This window comes from Oncorhynchus mykiss, chromosome 13 (assembly GCF_057628025.1).
Source record: "Oncorhynchus mykiss isolate SJ-2025 chromosome 13, ASM5762802v1, whole genome shotgun sequence".
Classification (NCBI taxonomy): Eukaryota; Metazoa; Chordata; class Actinopteri; order Salmoniformes; family Salmonidae; genus Oncorhynchus; species Oncorhynchus mykiss.
This window is the reverse complement of record NC_143034.1, coordinates 83,096,371-83,116,493: the sequence shown is the minus strand read 5'-3', so window position 1 is coordinate 83,116,493 and position 20,123 is coordinate 83,096,371. Positions and strand designations below refer to the sequence as shown.

General features: G+C 47.3%; 1 protein-coding gene across 2 annotated transcripts in view; it reads right to left on the bottom strand.

Annotated features, from left to right (window-relative positions):
* Nucleotides 1–1,879: 1,879 nt before the first annotated feature.
* Nucleotides 1,880–20,123, bottom strand: part of cacng3b (calcium voltage-gated channel auxiliary subunit gamma 3b) — a 68,208-nt gene continuing 49,964 nt past the window's right edge. For both annotated transcript variants that reach the window (XM_090194504.1, XM_090194505.1), the window contains 2 exons: nt 18,255–18,395; nt 1,880–10,154 (listed from right to left, as the gene is read on the bottom strand). In XM_090194504.1, coding sequence (XP_090050630.1) covers nt 9,646–10,154; nt 18,255–18,395 — 650 coding nt within the window. In that variant the 3' untranslated portion in view covers nt 1,880–9,645. The remainder of the gene's footprint in view (nt 10,155–18,254; nt 18,396–20,123) is intronic.

Sequence of the window (20,123 nt, the reverse complement as noted above, 5' to 3'; positions counted from 1 at the left end):
ATCTGCCTGTAAACAATTGTTGGAAAAACGACTTGTGTCATGCACAAAGTAGATGTCCTAACCGACTTGCCAAAACTATAGTTCGTTAACAAGAAATTTGTGGATTGGTTGAAAAAACGAGTTTTAACGACTCCAACCTAAGTGTACGTAAACTTCTGACTTCAACTGTATGTTTACATCGCCAAAACAAATGCAATAGACAATAAACAATGGAAACATGAGTAAACATTCCACTCCAATGTGATGTTATTATCTATGTTCAGTACCAATGTGATATTATTATCTATGTTCAGTAACAATGTGATATTATTATCTATGTTCAGTAACAATGTGATGTTATTATCTATGTTCAGTAACAATGTGATATTATTATCTGTGTTCAGTAACAATGTGATATCAATGTGATATTATTATCTATGTTCAGTAACAATGTGATATTATTATCTGTGTTCAGTAACAATGTGATATCAATGTGATGTTATTATCTGTGTTCAGTAACAATGTTATATTATTATCTATGTTCAGTAACAATGTGATATTATTATCTATGTTCAGTAACAATGTGATGTTATTATCTATGTTCAGTAACAATGTGATATTATTATCTATGTTCAGTAACAATGTGATGTTATTATCTATGTTCAGTAACAATGTGATATCAATGTGATATTATTATCTATGTTCAGTAACAATGTGATATTATTATCTATGTTCAGTAACAATGTGATATCAATGTGATATTATTATCTATGTTCAGTAACAATGTGATATTATTATCTATGTTCAGTAACAATGTGATGTTATTATCTATGTTCAGCAACAATGTGATATTATTATCTATGTTCAGTAACAATGTGATATTATTATCTATGTTCAGTAACAATGTGATATTATTATCTATGTTCAGTAACAATGTGATATTATTATCTATGTTCAGTAACAATGTGATATCAATGTGATATTATTATCTATGTTCAGTAACAATGTGATATTATTATCTATGTTCAGTAACAATGTGATATCAATGTGATATTATTATCTATGTTCAGTAACAATGTGATATTATTATCTATGTTCAGTAACAATGTGATATCAATGTGATATTATTATCTATGTTCAGTAACAATGTGATATCAATGTGATATTATTATCTATGTTCAGTAACAATGTGATATTATTATCTATGTTCAGTAACAATGTGATGTTATTATCTATGTTCAGTAACAATGTGATATCAATGTGATATTATTATCTATGTTCAGTAACAATGTGATATCAATGTGATATTATTATCTATGTTCAGTAACAATGTGATATCAATGTGATATTATTATCTATGTTCAGTAACAATGTGATATCAATGTGATATTATTATCTATGTTCAGTAACAATGTGATATTATTATCTATGTTCAGTAACAATGTGATATTATTATCTATGTTCAGTAACAATGTGATGTTATTATCTATGTTCAGTAACAATGTGATGTTATTATCTATGTTCAGTAACAATGTAATGTTATTATCTATGTTCAGTAACAATGTGATATTATTATGGTGTTACGTACATGTTAAGCTAAAATCATTAGCATTTCGCGTTTCACTCGCTATAAGTATGTATGCTAACAATGCTAGTTTAGTGCTATTGGTCTGTAAGCTAACAAATGCTAATTTAACGCGATTATGTACCTTCACTAAACGATGCTAATTCAAGGTGAATGGTGTTACGTATATGTTAAGCTAAAATCATTAGCATTTCGCGTTTCACTCGCTGCTCGTCATCTGGACCGGCGCTCAACCTTTGACCTCTCCCCACTTCCCCCCCCTGGGTCACGTTGCAATGGTATAGAGTATAGAGCACAGCATGATAACTGAGACAGTTTAGAGACTTTAAAACAACTTTATTGTTCACGTATTTATCATGATAGAAGTGGACTATTTGTATCGTCAACTTAGTGTTAGTGTTGTTTTCATGTTTCATTACACTATAAAACACTTGTCAACGTTTAGAGAGAAGGGGATAGACACATAATGCAGGAGGCTCTCTCTCTCTCTTCCTCTGTCCCTCTCTCTCTCTCTCTCTCTCTCTCTCTCTCTCTCTCTCTCTCTCTTCCTCTGTCCCCCTCTCTCTCTCTCTCTCTAGTCTCTCTCTCTCTAGTCTCTCTCTCTCTCTCTCTCTCTGTCTCTCTCTCTCTCTCTTCCTCTGTCCCTCTCTCTCTCTCTCTAGTCTCTCTCTCTCTAGTCTCTCTCTCTCTCTCTGTCTCTCTCTCTCTCTCTCTCTCTCTTCCTCTGTCCCTCTCCCTCTCTCTATGTCTCTCTCTCTCTCTAGTCCCTCTCTCTCTCTCTCTCTCTCTAGTCTCTCTCTCTCTCTCTCTCTCTCTCTCTCTAGTCTCTCTCTCTCCCTCTGTCTCTCTCCCTCTCTCTCCCTCTCTCTCTCGTCTCTCTTCTCTTTCCTCACTCTCTCCCTCTCCTTTTCTCCCTCTCTTCCCCTTCCTCTCCTTCTCACTCTCTCCTCTCCCTCCCCCTCCTCTCTCCTTCTCTCTCTCCCCTCCTCTCTCCTTCCCTGTCTCTCCTTCTCTCTCCACCTCCTCTCTCCTTCTCGCCTTTCTCTCTCTCCTTTCTCTCTCCCCCTCCTCTCTCTCTCCTTCTCTCTCCCCCTCATCTCTCCTTATCTCTCCCCCTCCTCTCTCTCTCTCCTCTCTCCCCCTCATCTCTCCTTCTATCCCTTCTCTCTTCTTCTCTCCTCTCTCCCTCCCTCCTGCTCTTTCTATCTCTGGTTGAGTTAGTTTGTGTCTTTCTGCATGTATGATGGTACAGTATGTAACATGTATGATGTCAGGTACAGTATGTAACATGTATGATGGTACAGTATGTAACATGTATGATGTCAGGTACAGTATGTAACATGTATGATGGTACAGTATGTAACATGTATGATGGTACAGTATGTAACATGTATGTAACATGTATGATGTCAGGTACAGCTTTCCACATGTATGACGGATGAGGAGTCGCTAGATGAACTGAAGTGGGCTGTGGTGATTGTCTGGGCATGAGAATAGAACGACTGGCAGTGTAGAGAGAAAGAGAGAGGAGGGGGGAGAGAGAGGAGGGGGGTGAAGAGGGGGATGGATAGAGAGAGAGTGGGGGGAGAGAGAGAAAGAGAGAGGAGGGGGGAGAGATAGGAGGGGGGTGAAGAGGGGGATGGATAGAGAGAGAGTGGGGGGAGAGAGAGAGAGGAGAGAGGAGGGGGAGAGATAGGAGGGGGGTGAAGAGGGGGATGGATAGAGAGAGAGTGGGGGGAGAGAGAGAAAGAGAGAGGAGGGGGAGAGATAGGAGGGGGGTGAAGAGGGGGATGGATAGAGAGAGAGTGGGGGGAGAGAGAGAAAGAGAGAGGAGGGGGGAGAGATAGGAGGGGGGTGAAGAGGGGGATGGATAGAGAGAGAGTGGGGGGAGAGAGAGAAAGAGAGAGGAGGGGGGAGAGATAGGAGGGGGGTGAAGAGGGGGATGGATAGAGAGAGAGTGGGGGGAGAGAGAGAAGGAGAGAGGAGGGGGAGAGATAGGAGGGGGGGAAGAGGGGGATGGATAGAGAGAGAGTGGGGGGAGAGAGAGAAAGAGAGAGGAGGGGGGAGAGATAGGAGGGGGGTGAAGAGGGGGATGGATAGAGAGAGAGTGGGGGGAGAGAGAGAAGGAGAGAGGAGGGGGAGAGATAGGAGGGGGGGAAGAGGGGGATGGATAGAGAGAGAGTGGGGGGAGAGAGAGAAAGAGAGAGGAGGGGGGAGAGATAGGAGGGGGGTGAAGAGGGGGATGGATAGAGAGAGAGTGGGGGGAGAGAGAGAAAGAGAGAGGAGGGGGAGAGATAGGAGGGGGGGAAGAGGGGGATGGATAGAGAGAGAGTGGGGGGAGAGAGAGAAAGAGAGAGGAGGGGGAGAGATAGGAGGGGGTGAAGAGGGGGATGGATAGAGAGAGAGTGGGGGGAGACAGAGAAAGAGAGAGGAGGGGGGAGAGATAGGAGGGGGGTGAAGAGGGGGATGGATAGAGAGAGAGTGGGGGGAGAGAGAGAAGGAGAGAGGAAGGGGAGAGAGAAGGACAGACAGCTGAGAAGATGTAGCATAATTTCTGTGAATAACTCAAGGGCCCCTTTCCAATACTCAAAAAATACATCCTTCCTTCCCACGGGCCCCTTTCCAATACTCTACAAATACATCCTTCCTTCCCAAGGGCCCCTTTCCAATACTCTACAAATACATCCTTCCTTCCCAAGGGCCCCTTTCCAATACTCTACAAATACATCCTTCCTTCCCAAGGGCCCCATTCCAATACTCTACAAATACATCCTTCCTTCCCAAGGGCCCCATTCCAATACTCTACAAATACATCCTTCCTTCCCAAGGGCCCCATTCCAATACTCTACAAATACATCCTTCCTTCCCAAGGGCCCCATTCCAATAATCTACAAATACATCCTTCCTTCCCAAGGGCCCCATTCCAATACTCTACAAATACATCCTTCCTTCCCAAGGGCCCCTTTCCAATACTCTACAAATACATCCTTCCTTCCCAAGGGCCCCATTCCTATACTCTACAAATACATCCTTCCTTCCCAAGGGCCCCATTCCAATAATCTACAAATACATCCTTCCTTCCCAAGGGCCCCTTTCCAATACTCTACAAATACATCCTTCCTTCCCAAGGGCCCCATTCCAATACTCTACAAATACATCCTTCCTTCCCAAGGGCCCCTTTCCAATACTCTACAAATACATCCTTCATTCCCAAGGGCCCCATTCCAATAATCTACAAATACATCCTTCCTTCCCAAGGGCCCCATTCCAATAATCTACAAATACATCCTTCCTTCCCACAGGCCCCATTCCAATAATCTACAAATACATCCTTCCTTCCCAAGGGCCCCATTCCAATACTCTACAAATACATCCTTCCTTCCCAAGGGCCCCTTTCCAATACTCAACAAATACATCCTTCCTTCTATTCATGCACATCTCTCCAGGTTTCCCACGTTGAGCCAACATTATTACATTATATTGTCTCTGTCTCTCTCTCTGTCTCTCGTTGTCTCTCTCTCTCTCTGCCTCTCTTTGTCTCTGTCTCTTTCTCTGCCTCTCTTTGTCTCTGTCTCTCTCTCTGTCTCTCGTTGTCTCTGTCTCTCTCTGTCTCTCTTTGTCTCTGTCTCTCTCTCTGCCTCTCTTTGTCTCTGTCTCTCTCTCTGCCTCTCTTTGTCTCTGTCTCTCTCTCTGCCTCTCTTTGTCTCTGTCTCTCTCTCTGCCTCTCTTTGTCTCTGTCTCTCTCTCTGCCTCTCTTTGTCTCTGTCTCTCTCTCTGTCTCTCGTTGTCTCTCTCTCTCTCTGCCTCTCTTTGTCTCTGTCTCTCTGTCTCTCTTTGTCTCTCTCTCTCTCTGCCTCTCTGTCTCTGTCTCTCTCTCTGCCTCTCTTTGTCTCTGGGGTGAGGTAGGAGGGACAGAGGGTGAGGAGGGGTGAGGGAGAAGGGAGGAGGGACAGAAGGTGAGGAGGGGTGAGGTAGGAGAGACAGAGGGTGAGGAGGGGTGAGGTAGGAGAGACAGATGGTGAGGAGGGGTGAGGTAGGAGGGACAGAGGGTGAGGAGGGGTGAGGAGGGGTGAGGGACCAGGGACAGAGATATAGGAAAGGGGGAGGGAGGAGAGACAGAGGGTGAGGAGGGGTGAGGGAGAAGGGGCAGAGGGTGATGAGGGGTGAGGTAGGAAGGACAGAGGGTGAGGAGGGGTGAGGAGGGGTGAGGGAGCAGGGACAGAGATAGAGCAAAGGGGGGAGGAGGGGGGAGGGAGAAGGGAGGAGGGACAGAGGGTGAGGAGGGGTGAGGTAGGAGGGACAGAGGGTGAGGAGGGGTGAGGTAGGAGGGACAGAGGGTGAGGAGGGGTGAGGGATTGGGGTAAGAGTGAGGGAGGGGGATGTGGAATGGGGAGGAGGGATGGGGGTGAGGGATGGGGGTGAGGGTGAGGGCAGGTAGACGTACAGAGAACATATGTTATTTTTTTTCTTTTTCAGGTGAAAACACAGGAAGTGACAGACTGGTATGAGGGAGTAAAGAGAAGAAGGACAGGGAGTGACAGACTGGTGAGAAGAAGGACAGGAAGTGACAGACTGGTATGAGGGAGTAAAGAGAAGAAGGACAGGGAGTGACAGACTGGTGAGAAGAAGGACAGGAAGTGACAGACTGGTATGAGGGAGTAAAGAGAAGAAGGACAGGGAGTGACAGACTGGTGAGAAGAAGGACAGGAAGTGACAGACTGGTGAGAAGAAGGACAGGGAGTGACAGACTGGTATGAGGGAGTAAAGAGAAGAAGGGCAGGGAGTGACAGACTGGTGAGATGGACAGGAAGTGACAGAATGGTGAGAAGAAACACAGGAAGTGACAGACTGATATGAGGGAGTAAAGAGAAGAAGGACAGGAAGTGACAGACTGGTGAGAAGAAGGACAGGAAGTGACAGACTGGTATGAGGGAGTAAAGATAAGAAGGACAGGAAGTGACAGACTGGTATGAGGGAGTAAAGAGAAGAAGGACAGGAAGTGACGGACTGGTGAGAAGAAACACAGGAGGTGACAGACTGATATGAGGGAGTAAAGAGAAGAAGGACAGGAAGTGACAGACTGGTGAGAAGAAGGACAGGAAGTGACAGACTGGTATGAGGGAGTAAAGAGAAGAAGGACAGGAAGTGACAGACTGGTGAGAAGAAACACAGGAAGTGACAGACTGGTATGAGGGAGTAAAGAGAAGAAGGACAGGAAGTGACAGACTGGTGAGAAGGACAGGAAGTGACAGACTGGTATGAGGGAGTAAAGATAAGAAGGACAGGAAGTGACAGACTGGTGAGAAGGACAGGAAGTGACAGACTGGTATGAGGAAGTAAAAGAGAAGAAGGAAGCACCAATTATCTAACATTTACCATCTAAGAGTTAAATATACTCCAGGTTAAAGTTAACCTCCTAACCACAAAATCTAAGATCAGCTGTCCTTGTGGTTTAAAATATCCCTGTAACTTTCCCAGAAATCCTAGAAAATCCTAGATTCCTCCTACTGGGGATTCTGGAAAACCTGGGAATTTTTTGGGGGAAAGTTGACAGAATTGTGCAACCCCATAAGGTCTTCTGACTGTCCTCCCTTACCTTTACCAATAGAGGGCAGAAGGCAAAACTGATCCTAGATCAGGGGTTAAGGCAGGGTTGGGTCAACCTGTTCAGTTAAATATAACCAGCAGGGTTGGAATATTCTGGTTAACCCCCCACCCCACATTCTCACGTTTTCCAGAAATCCTGGTTGGAAGATTCCTGGAATCAGGAGGGAATCCAGAGCCCAACCAACCAGGAATTCTGGGAAAAACCTGGGGATTTTACAAAACCCCTAAGAACTGATATAGATATAAACAGAGAAGGAGTGGAAGCCTCTCAGTGCTCCCTGCTACTGAGGCCAGGGGTTAAAGTTCACAGTTCAAAGTTCAAAAGCTCAAACGGGTCCCCTCCTCTTGTCGACCCTCCCCTCACCTGGAGTAGATAGTGGCTGGTCCTAACCACTGATCTGTCTTCATACCCTAGTGACCCTACATCCCCTACCCACAGTCCTCTAGTACAGGGGATGCAACTCACAGTCCTCTAGTACAGGGGATGCAACTCACAGTCCTCTAGTACAGGGGGTGCAACTCACAGTCCTCTAGTACAGAGGGCTGCAACTCACAGTCCTCTAGTACAGGGGGCTGCAACTCACAGTCCTCTAGTACAGGGGGTGGGCAGCAACTCAGAGTCCTCTAGTACAGGGGGTGGGCAGCAACTCACAGTCCTCTAGTACAGGGGGTGCAACTCACAGTCCTCTAGTACAGGGGGTGCAACTCACAGTCCTCTAGTACAGGGGGTGGACAACAACTCACAGTCCTCTAGTACAGGGGGCAGCAACTCACAGTCCTCTAGTACAGGGGGTGGACAGCAACTCACAGTCCTCTAGTACAGGGGGTGGACAACAACTCACAGTCCTCTAGTGCAGGGGGTGGGCAACAACTCACAGTCCTCTAGTACAGGGGGTGGACAACAACTCACAGTCCTCTAGTGCAGGGGGCAGCAACTCACAGTCCTATAGTACAAGGGGCAGCAACTCACAGTCCTCTAGTACAGGGGGTGCAACTCACAGTCCTCTAGTACAGGGGGTGGACAACAACTCACAGTCCTCTAGTACAGGGGGTGGGCAGCAACTCACAGTCCTCTAGTACAGGGGGGAAACAACTCACAGTCCTTTAGTACAGGGTGTGGACAACAACTCACAGTCCTCTAGTACAGGGGGTGGACAACAACTCACAGTCCTCTAGTACAGGGGTGGGCAACAACTCACAGTCCTCTAGTACAGGGGGTGGACAACAACTCACAGTCCTCTAGTACAGGGGGTGGACAACAGCTCACAGTCCTCTAGTGCAGGGGGCAGCAACTCACAGTCCTCTAGTACAGGGTGTGCAACTCACAGTCCTCTAGTACAGGGGGTGGGCAGCAACTCACAGTCCTCTAGTACAGGGGGTGGGCAGCAACTCATAGTCCTCTAGTACAGGGGGTGGGCAACAACTCACAGTCCTCTAGTACAGGGGGTGCAACTCACAGTCCTCTAGTGCAGGGGGTGGGCAGCAACTTACAGTCCTCTAGTACAGGGGATGCAACTCCCAGTCCTCTAGTACAGGGGGTGTGCAACAACTCACAGTCCTCTGGTACAGGTGGTGGGCAACAACTCACAGTCCTTTAGTACAGGGGTTGGGCAACAACTCACAGTCCTCTAGTACAGGGGGTGGACAACAACTCACAGTCCTCTAGTGCAGGGGGCAGCAACTCACAGTCCTCTAGTACAGGGGGTGGACAACAACTCACAGTCCTCTAGTACTGGGGGTGGGCAACAACTCACAGTCCTCTAGTACAGGGGGCAGCAACTCACAGTCCTCTAGTACTGGGGGTGGGCAACAACTCACAGTCCTCTAGTACAGGGGGTGCAACTCACAATCCTCTAGTACAGGGGGTGCAACTCACAGTCCTCTAGTACAGGGGGTGGGCAGCAACTCACCAGTAGTGCCCCCCCCCTCCACTAGGGGATGAGGTTAAGGGGTAGTGCCCACCCCTCCACTAGGGATGAGGTTAAGGGGTAGTTCCCAACCCTGCACTAGGGGATGAGGTTAAGGGGTAGTGCCCCCCCCCTCCACTAGGGGATGAGGTTAAGGGGTAGTCCCCCCCTCCACTAGGGGATGAGGTTAAGGGGTAGTGCCCGCCCCTCCACTAGAGGATGAGGTTAAGGGGTAGTTCCCCTCCCTCCACTAGGGGATGAGGTTAAGGGGTAGTTCCCCCCCTCCACTAGGGGATGAGTTTAAGGGGTAGTGCCCTCCACTAGGGGGTGAGGTTAAGGGGTAGTGCCCTCCCCTCCACTAGGGGATGAGGTTAAGCGGTTTTAAAATGGGAATCTGATCCTAGATCTGTGGTTAGGAACCAACGTCTAATTTCAACCCCCTTTGCCAATTATCCCTGGAGGTTGCAGAGAGGTCAAAGTTCATAATACCTCTTCCTCCCTCACTGTCTCTCATCATCATTATCATCATCCATCTCCCATCCAATCATCTCCTAGGCCCCGCCTCCCTCAGACGGGCGTGGTTCTCCTGTTGGCCGCGTCTTTGCCGTAGTCCTTGGTATTGGCCAGAGTACCGCCCTGTAGAAACTCCCTCTCTGAATTGAGCACTCCCCCCATGACGGCCTTAGATCCGGCTTCGCGGGGGGTGAGCGTATACATGGGGAGGTCGGAGGCTGTTCCCGGGCCGCTGTAACCCCCCTTCCCGATGGGAGAAGCATCCCGGCTGGGCGCCTCGGAGGAACGGATGCTGGAACGACGGCGGAATCGGTAACGGTAAGACGGGATACGGCTGAACGCTGATTTCTTGATGAGTTCGGTGCGAGACTTGGCCCTCTGCTTCCGGTGTTTCTCTATAAACATGTGGACGGCCAGAACGCCCACCATCTCCGCCATGATGAAGGACAACGCCCCGAAGTAGAAGGACCAGCCGTACGAGTAACTCTTCTTGCTGTCGCTCTGACCCGGGTCGCCAGAGTTAGCCGAGATGTAGACGATGATGCCGATGATGTTACTGAGACCTAGAGAGAGAGAGAGAGAGAGAGAGAGAGACAGATGGAGGGAGAGAGAGAGAGAGAGAGAGAGAGGGAGAGCGACAGAGAGAGAGGGAGAGAGCGGAGAGGGAGAGAAAGGGAGAGAAAGGGAGAGAAAGAAAGGTGTTGATGTGTTGTGTTTCCCTCTCATTCCGTATCGTTAACCCCACAATGCACTGCTTCCCTGCTCTGCTCCGTTCAGCAGCCATGTGGAACTCTGGGTAACAGAACACTGATGTGCTGTAATGAGCCTCCATTCACAGTCATACGTTGGGTCCCGAATGGCAACCTATTCCCTATTTAGTGCACTACTAGCCCCATAGGCTTCTGGTCAAAAGTAGTGCACTACTAGCCCCATAGGCTTCTGGTCAAAAGTAGTGCACTACTAGCCCCATAGGCTTCTGGTCAAAAGTAGTGCACTACTAGCCCCATAGGCTTCTGGTCAAAAGTAGTGCACTAAATAGGGAATAGTGTACCATTTGTAAAACTGGCCATATCTCTGTTTATCTGTCTCTGGCTCCATATGCTCTGCTGCTGCACTGTGGGAAATAAGGACCCATCAGTTACTGTTGAACACATCAGTTACTATTGAACCCATCAGTTACTATTGAACCCATCAGTTACTGTTGAACCCTTCAGTTACTATTGAACCCATCAGTTACTATTGAACCCATCAGTTACTGTTGAACCCATCAGTTACTATTGAACCCATCAGTTACTATTGAACCCATCAGTTACTGTTGAACCCATCAGTTACTGTTGAACCCATCAGTTACTGTTGAACCCATCAGTTACTGTTGAACCCATCAGTTACTGTTGAACCCATCAGTTACTGTTGAACCCATCAGTTACTGTTGAACCCATCAGTTACTGTTGAACCCATCAGTTACTGTTGAACCCATCAGTTACTGTTGAACCCATCAGTTACTGTTGAACCCATCAGTTACTGTTGACCCCATCAGTTACTATTGAACCCATCAGTTACTGTTGAACCCATCAGTTACTGTTGAACCCATCAGTTACTGTTGAACCCATCAGTTACTATTGACCCCATCAGTTACTATTGAACCCATCAGTTACTGTTGACCCCATCAGTTACTGTTGACCCCATCAGTTACTGTTGACCCCATCAGTTACTATTGAACCCATCAGTTACTATTGAACCCATCAGTTACTGTTGAACCCATCAATTACTGTTGACCCCATCAGTTACTATTGAACCCATCAGTTACTGTTGAACCCATCAATTACTGTTGAACCCATCAGTTACTGTTGAACCCATCAGTTACTATTGAACCCATCAGTTACTATTGAACCCATCAGTTACTGTTGACCCCATCAGTTACTGTTGACCCCATCAGTTACTGTTGACCCCATCAGTTACTGTTGAACCCATCAGTTACTGTTGACCCCATCAGTTACTGTTGAACCCATCAGTTACTATTGAACCCATCAGTTACTGTTGAACCCATCAGTTACTGTTGACCCCATCGACACTAGTCTACACACATCCCTCTGAACAGACTGCTATAGTGGGGGTGGGGGGGTGGGGGGTTACTGTTGACCCCATCAGTTACTGTTGAACCCATCAGTTACTGTTGAACCCATCAGTTACTGTTGAACCCATCAGTTACTGTTGAACCCATCAGTTACTGTTGAACCCATCAGTTACTGTTGAACCCATCAGTTACTGTTGACCCCATCAGTTACTGTTGACCCCATCAGTTACTGTTGACCCCATCAGTTACTGTTGACCCCATCAGTTACTATTGAACCCATCAGTTACTGTTGAACCCATCAGTTACTGTTGAACCCATCAGTTACTGTTGACCCCATCAGTTACTGTTGAACCCATCAGTTACTATTGAACCCATCAGTTACTGTTGAACCCGTCAGTTACTGTTGAACCCATCAGTTACTGTTGACCCCATCAGTTACTGTTGACCCCATCAGTTACTGTTAAACCCATCAGTTACTGTTGACCCCATCAGTTACTGTTGAACCCATCAGTTACTGTTCAACCCATCAGTTACTATTGAACCCATCAGTTACTATTGAACCCATCAGTTACTGTTGACCCCATCAGTTACTGTTGACCCCATCAGTTACTGTTGACCCCATCAGTTACTGTTGAACCCATCAGTTACTGTTGACCCCATCAGTTACTGTTGAACCCATCAGTTACTATTGAACCCATCAGTTACTGTTGAACCCATCAGTTACTGTTGAACCCATCAGTTACTGTTGAACCCATCAGTTACTGTTGAACCCATCAGTTACTGTTGAACCCATCAGTTACTGTTGAACCCATCAGTTACTGTTGAACCCATCAGTTACTGTTGAACCCATCAGTTACTGTTGACCCCATCAGTTACTGTTGACCCCATCAGTTACTGTTGACCCCATCAGTTACTGTTGACCCCATCAGTTACTATTGAACCCATCAGTTACTGTTGAACCCATCAGTTACTGTTGAACCCATCAGTTACTGTTGACCCCATCAGTTACTGTTGAACCCATCAGTTACTATTGAACCCATCAGTTACTGTTGAACCCGTCAGTTACTGTTGAACCCATCAGTTACTGTTGACCCCATCAGTTACTGTTGACCCCATCAGTTACTATTAAACCCATCAGTTACTGTTGACCCCATCAGTTACTGTTGAACCCATCAGTTACTATTAAACCCATCAGTTACTGTTGACCCCATCAGTTACTATTAAACCCATCAGTTACTGTTGACCCCATCAGTTACTGTTGAACCCATCAGTTACTGTTGAACCCATCAGTTACTGTTGAACCCATCAGTTACTATTGACCCCATCAGTTACTGTTGAACCCATCAGTTACTGTTGAACCCATCAGTTACTGTTGAACCCATCAGTTACTGTTGAACCCATCAGTTACTATTAAACCCATCAGTTACTGTTGACCCCATCAGTTACTATTAAACCCATCAGTTACTGTTGACCCCATCAGTTACTGTTGAACCCATCAGTTACTGTTGAACCCATCAGTTACTGTTGAACCCATCAGTTACTATTAAACCCATCAGTTACTGTTGAACCCATCAGTTACTGTTGACCCCATCAGTTACTGTTGACCCCATCAGTTACTGTTGAACCCATCAGTTACTGTTGACCCCATCAGTTACTGTTGAACCCATCGACACTAGTCTACACAATGACACTAGTCTACACAATGACACTAGTCTACACAATGACACTAGTCTACACAATGACACTAGTCTACACACATCCCTCTGAACAGACTGCTATAGGGGGGGGGGGGGGGGGGTCAATATCATCAGGTTGAACAAAAACACAAACAAATCTAAGTAATGGATGTATGTACATATAAATATATGGATGAGCGATGACCGAGCGGCATAGGCTAAGATGGTATAAAATACAGTATATACATATGAGATGAGTTATGTAAGATATGTAAACATGATATAAAGTGACTAGTGATCCATTTGTTAAAAGTGGCCAATGATTTTGAGTCTGTATGTTGGCAGCAGCCTCTCTGTGTTAGTGGTGGCTGTTTAACAGTCTGAGGGCCTTGAGATAGAAGCTGTTTTTCAGTCTCTCGGGTCCCTGCTTTGATGCACCTGTACTGATCTCGCCTTCTGGATGATAGCGGGGTGAACAGGCAGTGGCTCGGGTGGTTGTTGTCCTTGATTATATTTTTGGGCCTTCCTGTGACATCGGGTGGTGTAGGTGTCCTGGAGGGCAGGTAGTTTGCCCCCGGTGATGCGTTGTGCAGACCTCACTACCCTCTGGAGAGCCTTGCGGTTGTGGGCAGAGCAGTTGCTGTACCAGGCGGTGACACTGCCCGACAGGATGCTCTCAATTGTGCATCTGTAAAAGTTTGTCAGGGTTTTAGGTGACAAGCCAAATTTCTTCAGCCTCCTGAGGTTATAGAGGTGCTGGTGCGCCTTCTTCACCACACTGTCTGTGTGGGTGGACCATTTCAGGTTGTCTGTGATTTGTACGCCGAGGAACTTAAAACTTTCCACCTTCTCCACCACTGTCCTGTCGATGTGGATAGGGGGGAGCACCCTCTGCTGTTTCCTGAAGTCCACGATCATCTCCTTTTTTTTGTTGACGTTTGAGTGTGAGGTTGTTTTCCTGACACCACACTCAGAGAGTCCTCACCTCCTCCCTGTAGGCTGTTTCGTCATCGTTGGTGATCAAGCCTACTACTGTAGTGTTGTCTGCAAACTTGATGATTGAGTTGGAGGCGTGCGTGGCCACGCAGTCGTGGGTGAACAGGGAGTACAGGAGAGGGCACAGAACGCACCCTTGTGGGGCCCCAGGGGTGGGGGGTGGGGGCGGGGGGGTGGCGGCCCGTCAGGAAGTCCAATACCCAGTTGCACAGGGCGGGGTCGAGTCCCAGGGTCTCGAGCTTAATGACGGGTTTGGAGGGTACCATGGTGTTAAATGCTGAGCTGTAGTCAATGAAAAGCATTCTCACATAGGTATTCCTCTTGTCCAGATGGGTTAGGGGATATTAGGTACATGTAGGTAGTGACATAGGTAATCCTCCTGTCCAGATGGGTTAGGGGATATTAGGTTCTCCTCCTGTCCAGATGGGTTAGGGGATATTAGGTACATGTAGGTAGTGACATAGGTACTCCTCCTGTCCAGATGGGTTAGGGGATATTAGGTACTCCTCCTGTCCAGATGGGTTAGGGGATATTAGGTACTCCTCCTGTCCAGATGGGTTAGGGGATATTAGGTACTCCTCCTGTCCAGATGGGTTAGGGGATATTAGGTACTCCTCCTGTCCAGATGGGTTAGGGGATATTAGGTACTCCTCCTGTCCAGATGGGTTAGGGGATATTAGGTACTCCTCCTGTCCAGATGGGTTAGGGGATATTAGGTACATGTAGGTAGAGTTATTAAAGTGACATAGGTAATAACAGAGAGTAGCAGCAGCAAATAAGTCTGGGTACATCGACGTTTCCCTTGTTTGGTTGTCTTGCGGAGATAATAACTACACTGTTGATATATTTTAGGGACATATTCCCAGTCATCTTCTCCATGGTTATAAATACGGTGCTTCGTGCTTTTCTGTTTTTTTTCTTTTTGTGTGTGAATTCCGTCCAGGGTTTCTGGTTTGGGTAGGTTTTAATAGTCACAGTGGGTACAACGTCTCCTCTACACTTCCATCCGTCCAGGGTTTCTGGTTTGGGTAGGTTATAATAGTCACAGTGGGTACAACGTCTCCTCTACACTTCCATCCATCCAGGGTTTCTGGTTTGGGTAGGTTTTAATAGTCACAGTGGGTACAACGTCTCCAACACACTTCCACCCGTCCAGGGTTTCTGGTTTGGGTAGGTTTTAATAGTCACAGTGGGTACAACGTCTCCTCTACACTTCCATCCGTCCAGGGTTTCTGGTTTGGGTAGGTTTTAATAGTCACAGTGGGTACAACGTCTCCTCTACACTTCCATCCGTCCAGGGTTTCTGGTTTGGGTAGGTTTTAATAGTCACAGTGGGTACAACGTCTCCAACACACTTCCATCCACCCAGGGTTTCTGGTTTGGGTAAGTTTTAATAGTCACAGTGGGTACAACGTCTCCTCTACACTTCCATCCACCCAGGGTTTCTGGTTTGGGTAGGTTTTAATAGTCACAGTGGGTACAACGTCTCCGCTACACTTCCATCCATCCAGGGTTTCTGGTTTGGGTAGGTTTTAATAGTCACAGTGGGTACAACGTCTCCTCTACACTTCCACCCATCCAGGGTTTCTGGTTTGGGTAGGTTATAATAGTCACAGTGGGTACAACGTCTCCTCTACACTTCCACCCGTCCAGGGTTTCTGGTTTGGGTAGGTTTTAATAGTCACAGTGGGTACAACGTCTCCTCTACACTTCCATCCACCCAGGGTTTCTGGTTTGGGTAGGTTATAATAGTCACAGTGGGTACAACGTCTCCTCTACACTTCCATCCATCCAGGGTCTCTGGTTTGGGTAGGTTATAATAGTCACAGTGGGTACAACGTCTCCTCTACACTTCCACCCGTCCAGGGTTTCTGGTTTGGGTAGGTTTTAATAGTCACAGTGGGTACAACGTCTCCTCTAAACTTCCATCCATCCAGGGTTTCTGGTTTGGGTAGGTTTTAATAGTCACAGTGGGTACAACGTCTCCAACACACTTCCATCCACCCAGGGTTTCTGGTTTGGGTAGGTTTTAATAGTCACAGTGGGTACAACGTCTCTGCTACACTTCCACCCACCCAGGGTTTCTGGTTTGGGTAGGTTTTAATAGTCACAGTGGGTACAACGTCTCTGCTACACTTCCACCCGTCCAGGGTTTCTGGTTTGGGTAGGTTTTAATAGTCACAGTGGGTACAACGTCTCCAACACACTTCCATCCACCCAGGGTTTCTGGTTTGGGTAGGTTATAATAGTCACAGTGGGGACAACGTCTCCTCTACACTTCCATCCACCCAGGGTTTCTGGTTTGGGTAGGTTATAATAGTCACAGTGGGTAAAACGTCTCCAACACACTTCCATCCACCCAGGGTTTCTGGTTTGGGTAGGTTTTAATAGTCACAGTGGGTACAACGTCTCCAACACACTTCCATCCACCCAGGGTTTCTGGTTTGGGTAGGTTATAATAGTCACAGTGGGTACAACGTCTCCTCTACACTTCCATCCGTCCAGGGTTTCTGGTTTGGGTAGGTTTTAATAGTCACAGTGGGTACAACGTCTCCTCTACACTTCCATCCGTCCAGGGTTTCTGGTTTGGGTAGGTTATAATAGTCACAGTGGGTACAACGTCTCCTCTACACTTCCATCCACCCAGGGTTTCTGGTTTGGGTAGGTTATAATAGTCACAGTGGGTACAACGTCTCCTCTACACTTCCATCCATCCAGGGTTTCTGGTTTGGGTAGGTTATAATAGTCACAGTGGGTACAACGTCTCCTCTACACTTCCATCCTCCCAGGGTTTCTGGTTTGGGTAGGTTATAATAGTCACAGTGGGTACAACGTCTCCTCTACACTTCCATCCATCCAGGGTTTCTGGTTTGGGTAGGTTTTAATAGTCACAGTGGGTACAACGTCTCCTCTACACTTCCATCCGTCCAGGGTTTCTGGTTTGGGTAGGTTATAATAGTCACAGTGGGTACAACGTCTCCTCTACACTTCCATCCATCCAGGGTTTCTGGTTTGGGTAGGTTTTAATAGTCACAGTGGGTACAACGTCTCCTCTACACTTCCATCCATCCAGGGTTTCTGGTTTGGGTAGGTTTTAATAGTCACAGTGGGTACAACGTCTCCTCTACACTTCCATCCATCCAGGGTTTCTGGTTTGGGTAGGTTTTAATAGTCACAGTGGGTAGAACATCTTCCTTGGTACATTGATTAAATCGTGTGTCACGTCCAATTCCCAACCAGTGTGTAGTTTTGTTTTCAGACAGGCACGTTTGTGTACTTTAGATGCCTAAATGGGGTCCTTCAGTAAACATTACACTCAGCTGTATGCCATGTGTTTCACACACACGCACACACACACACACACACACACACACACACACACACACTGCAGCGAGCAGAAGCCAAAACCCCACTAATGAGACAACAGTCGGCCATATTGTTTTGTTTTGTGTTCTGAGGAGCAAGGGAGCAGGAGTTGGCATGTCCCAGGGCCTCATGGGAAGGGTACCAGAGACAGCCAATCAGATTGCTGCGTTGTGTTCTGCTCTTTAGATGTATGTGGGCCAGGTTATACTCAGGGTCAATGAGCAGACAGTGTCAACTAGCTATTTTGGTTCACACAGTTTCTTTCTCTCTCTCTCTCTCTCTCTCTCTCTCTCTCTCTCTCTCTCTCTCTCTCTCTCTCTCTCTCTCTCTCTCTCTCTCTCTCTCTCTCTCTCTCTCTCTCTCTCTCTCTCTCTCTCTCTCTCTCTCTCTCTCTCTCTCTCTCTCTCTCTCTCTCTCTCTCTCTCTCTCTCTCTCTCTCTCTCTCTCTCTCTCTCTCTCTCTCTCTCTCTCTCTCTCTCTCTCTCTCTCTCTCAGTCTCCCTCCCTCCCTCCCTCTCTCCCTCTCTCAAACACACACAGACAGAGACTGACCTGAGGCAACGAAGAAGATGCCTGCGCTGAGGATGACGTTGTGTCGGCTCCTGTAGAACTCGCTGGCGGCCACACACAGCCCTCCCAGGAACAGCAGACCTACACTCATTATGGGGAATATACTGGAGGCACGCACCGCTCCTGTAACACACACACACACACACACACACACACACACACACACACACACAATAAATTATATTATTGTTAAACATAAATAAATGCCATAGTGAATTATTGTAATGTTTGTTTTTGAGTCAATGTTCTCACCAGGAATTGAATGGGTGTTTACCAATGTTTCGGCATCTCTGTGCCTTCTTCCTCTTCCTCTTCCTCTTCCTCCTCTTCCTGCCCGAAACGTTGGTAAATACCCATTACATTGCTCACTGTCCCCACCCCCTGTGTGTGCTGTGTGTGTGTGTGTTGTGTGTGTGTGCTGTGTGTGTGTTTGTTGTGTGTGTGTGTGTGTGTGTGTGTGTGCTGTGTGTGTGTGTGTGTGTGTGCTGTGTGTGTGTGTGTGTGTGTTGTGTGTGTGCTGTGTGTGTGTGTGTGTGTGTGTGCGTGTGTGTGTGCTGTGTGTGTTGTGTGTGTGTGCTGTGTGTGTGTAAGAGAGAGGGATAAAGAGATTCCCTATGGGACTCTCAATCACAGCCGGATGTGATACAGCCTGGATTCGAACCAGGTACTGTAGTGACACCTCTCCTGTCTTAGATCACTGCGCCACTCAAGAACTGCAAAGCTGCTGGGGTTTTTCACGCTGAACAGTTTCCCCGTGTCCAGACTTGTCCACCATCCAAAGGACATCCTGCCAACTTGACACGACTGTGGGAAGCACTAGAGTCAACATGGACCAGCATCCCTGTTGGGACTCTTTCTACACCTTGGAGTCAACATGGGCCAGCATCCTTGTTGGGACGCTTTCTACACCTTGGAGTCAACATGGACCAGCATCCCTGTGGAACGCTTTCTACACCTTGGAGTCAACATGGACCAGCATCCCTGTTGGGATGCTTTCTACACCTTGGAGTCAACATGGGCCAGCATCCCTGTTGGGATGCTTTCTACACCTTGGAGTCAACATGGGCCAGCATCCCTGTGGAAAGCTTTCTACACCTTGGAGTCAACATGGACCAGCATCCCTGTTGGGATGCTTTCTACACCTTGGAGTCAACATGGACCAGCATCCCTGTTGGGATGCTTTCTACACCTTGGAGTCAACTCAATATTAGTGCTCATAATGTTTTTCAGTGTAGATGGAAAGTGAAGATAAGGATGGAGGGAGAGAGAGAAAGAGGGAGAGGAATAGAAAGAGAGAGAGAGGAATACGGAGAGAGAGAGAGAGAGAGGATTATGGAGAGAGAAAGAGAGAGAGAGGAATACGGAGAGAGAGAGAGAGAGAGAGGCAGAAAGAGAGGCAGAAAGAGAAAGAAAGGAGATGGAGGGAGAGGAATAGAAAGAGAGAAAGAGGGAGAAGAAAGAAAGGAGATGGAGGGAGAGGAATACAGAGAGAGAAAGAGAGAGATGAATAGAAAGAGAGAAAGAGAGAGAGAGAGCAGTGGGTTCTGGGAAAGCATCTAACTGATTCAGCTCCTCTTTCACTCAGAATCACCCCTCGTCTTCATCTGGGAGGGTGTGTCTCTGTGTAACTGTGTGTGTGTGTGTGTGTGTGTGTGTCTCTGTGTAACTGTGTGTGTGTGTGTGTGTGTGTGTGTGTGTGTGTGTGTGTGTGTGTGTGTGTGTGTGTGTGTGTGTGTGTGTCTCTGTGTAACTGTGTGTGTGTGTGTGTGTGTGTGTGTCTCTCTGTGTAACTGTGTGTGTGTGTGTGTGTGTGTGTGTGTGTCTCTGTGTAACTGTGTGTGTGTATTCAGT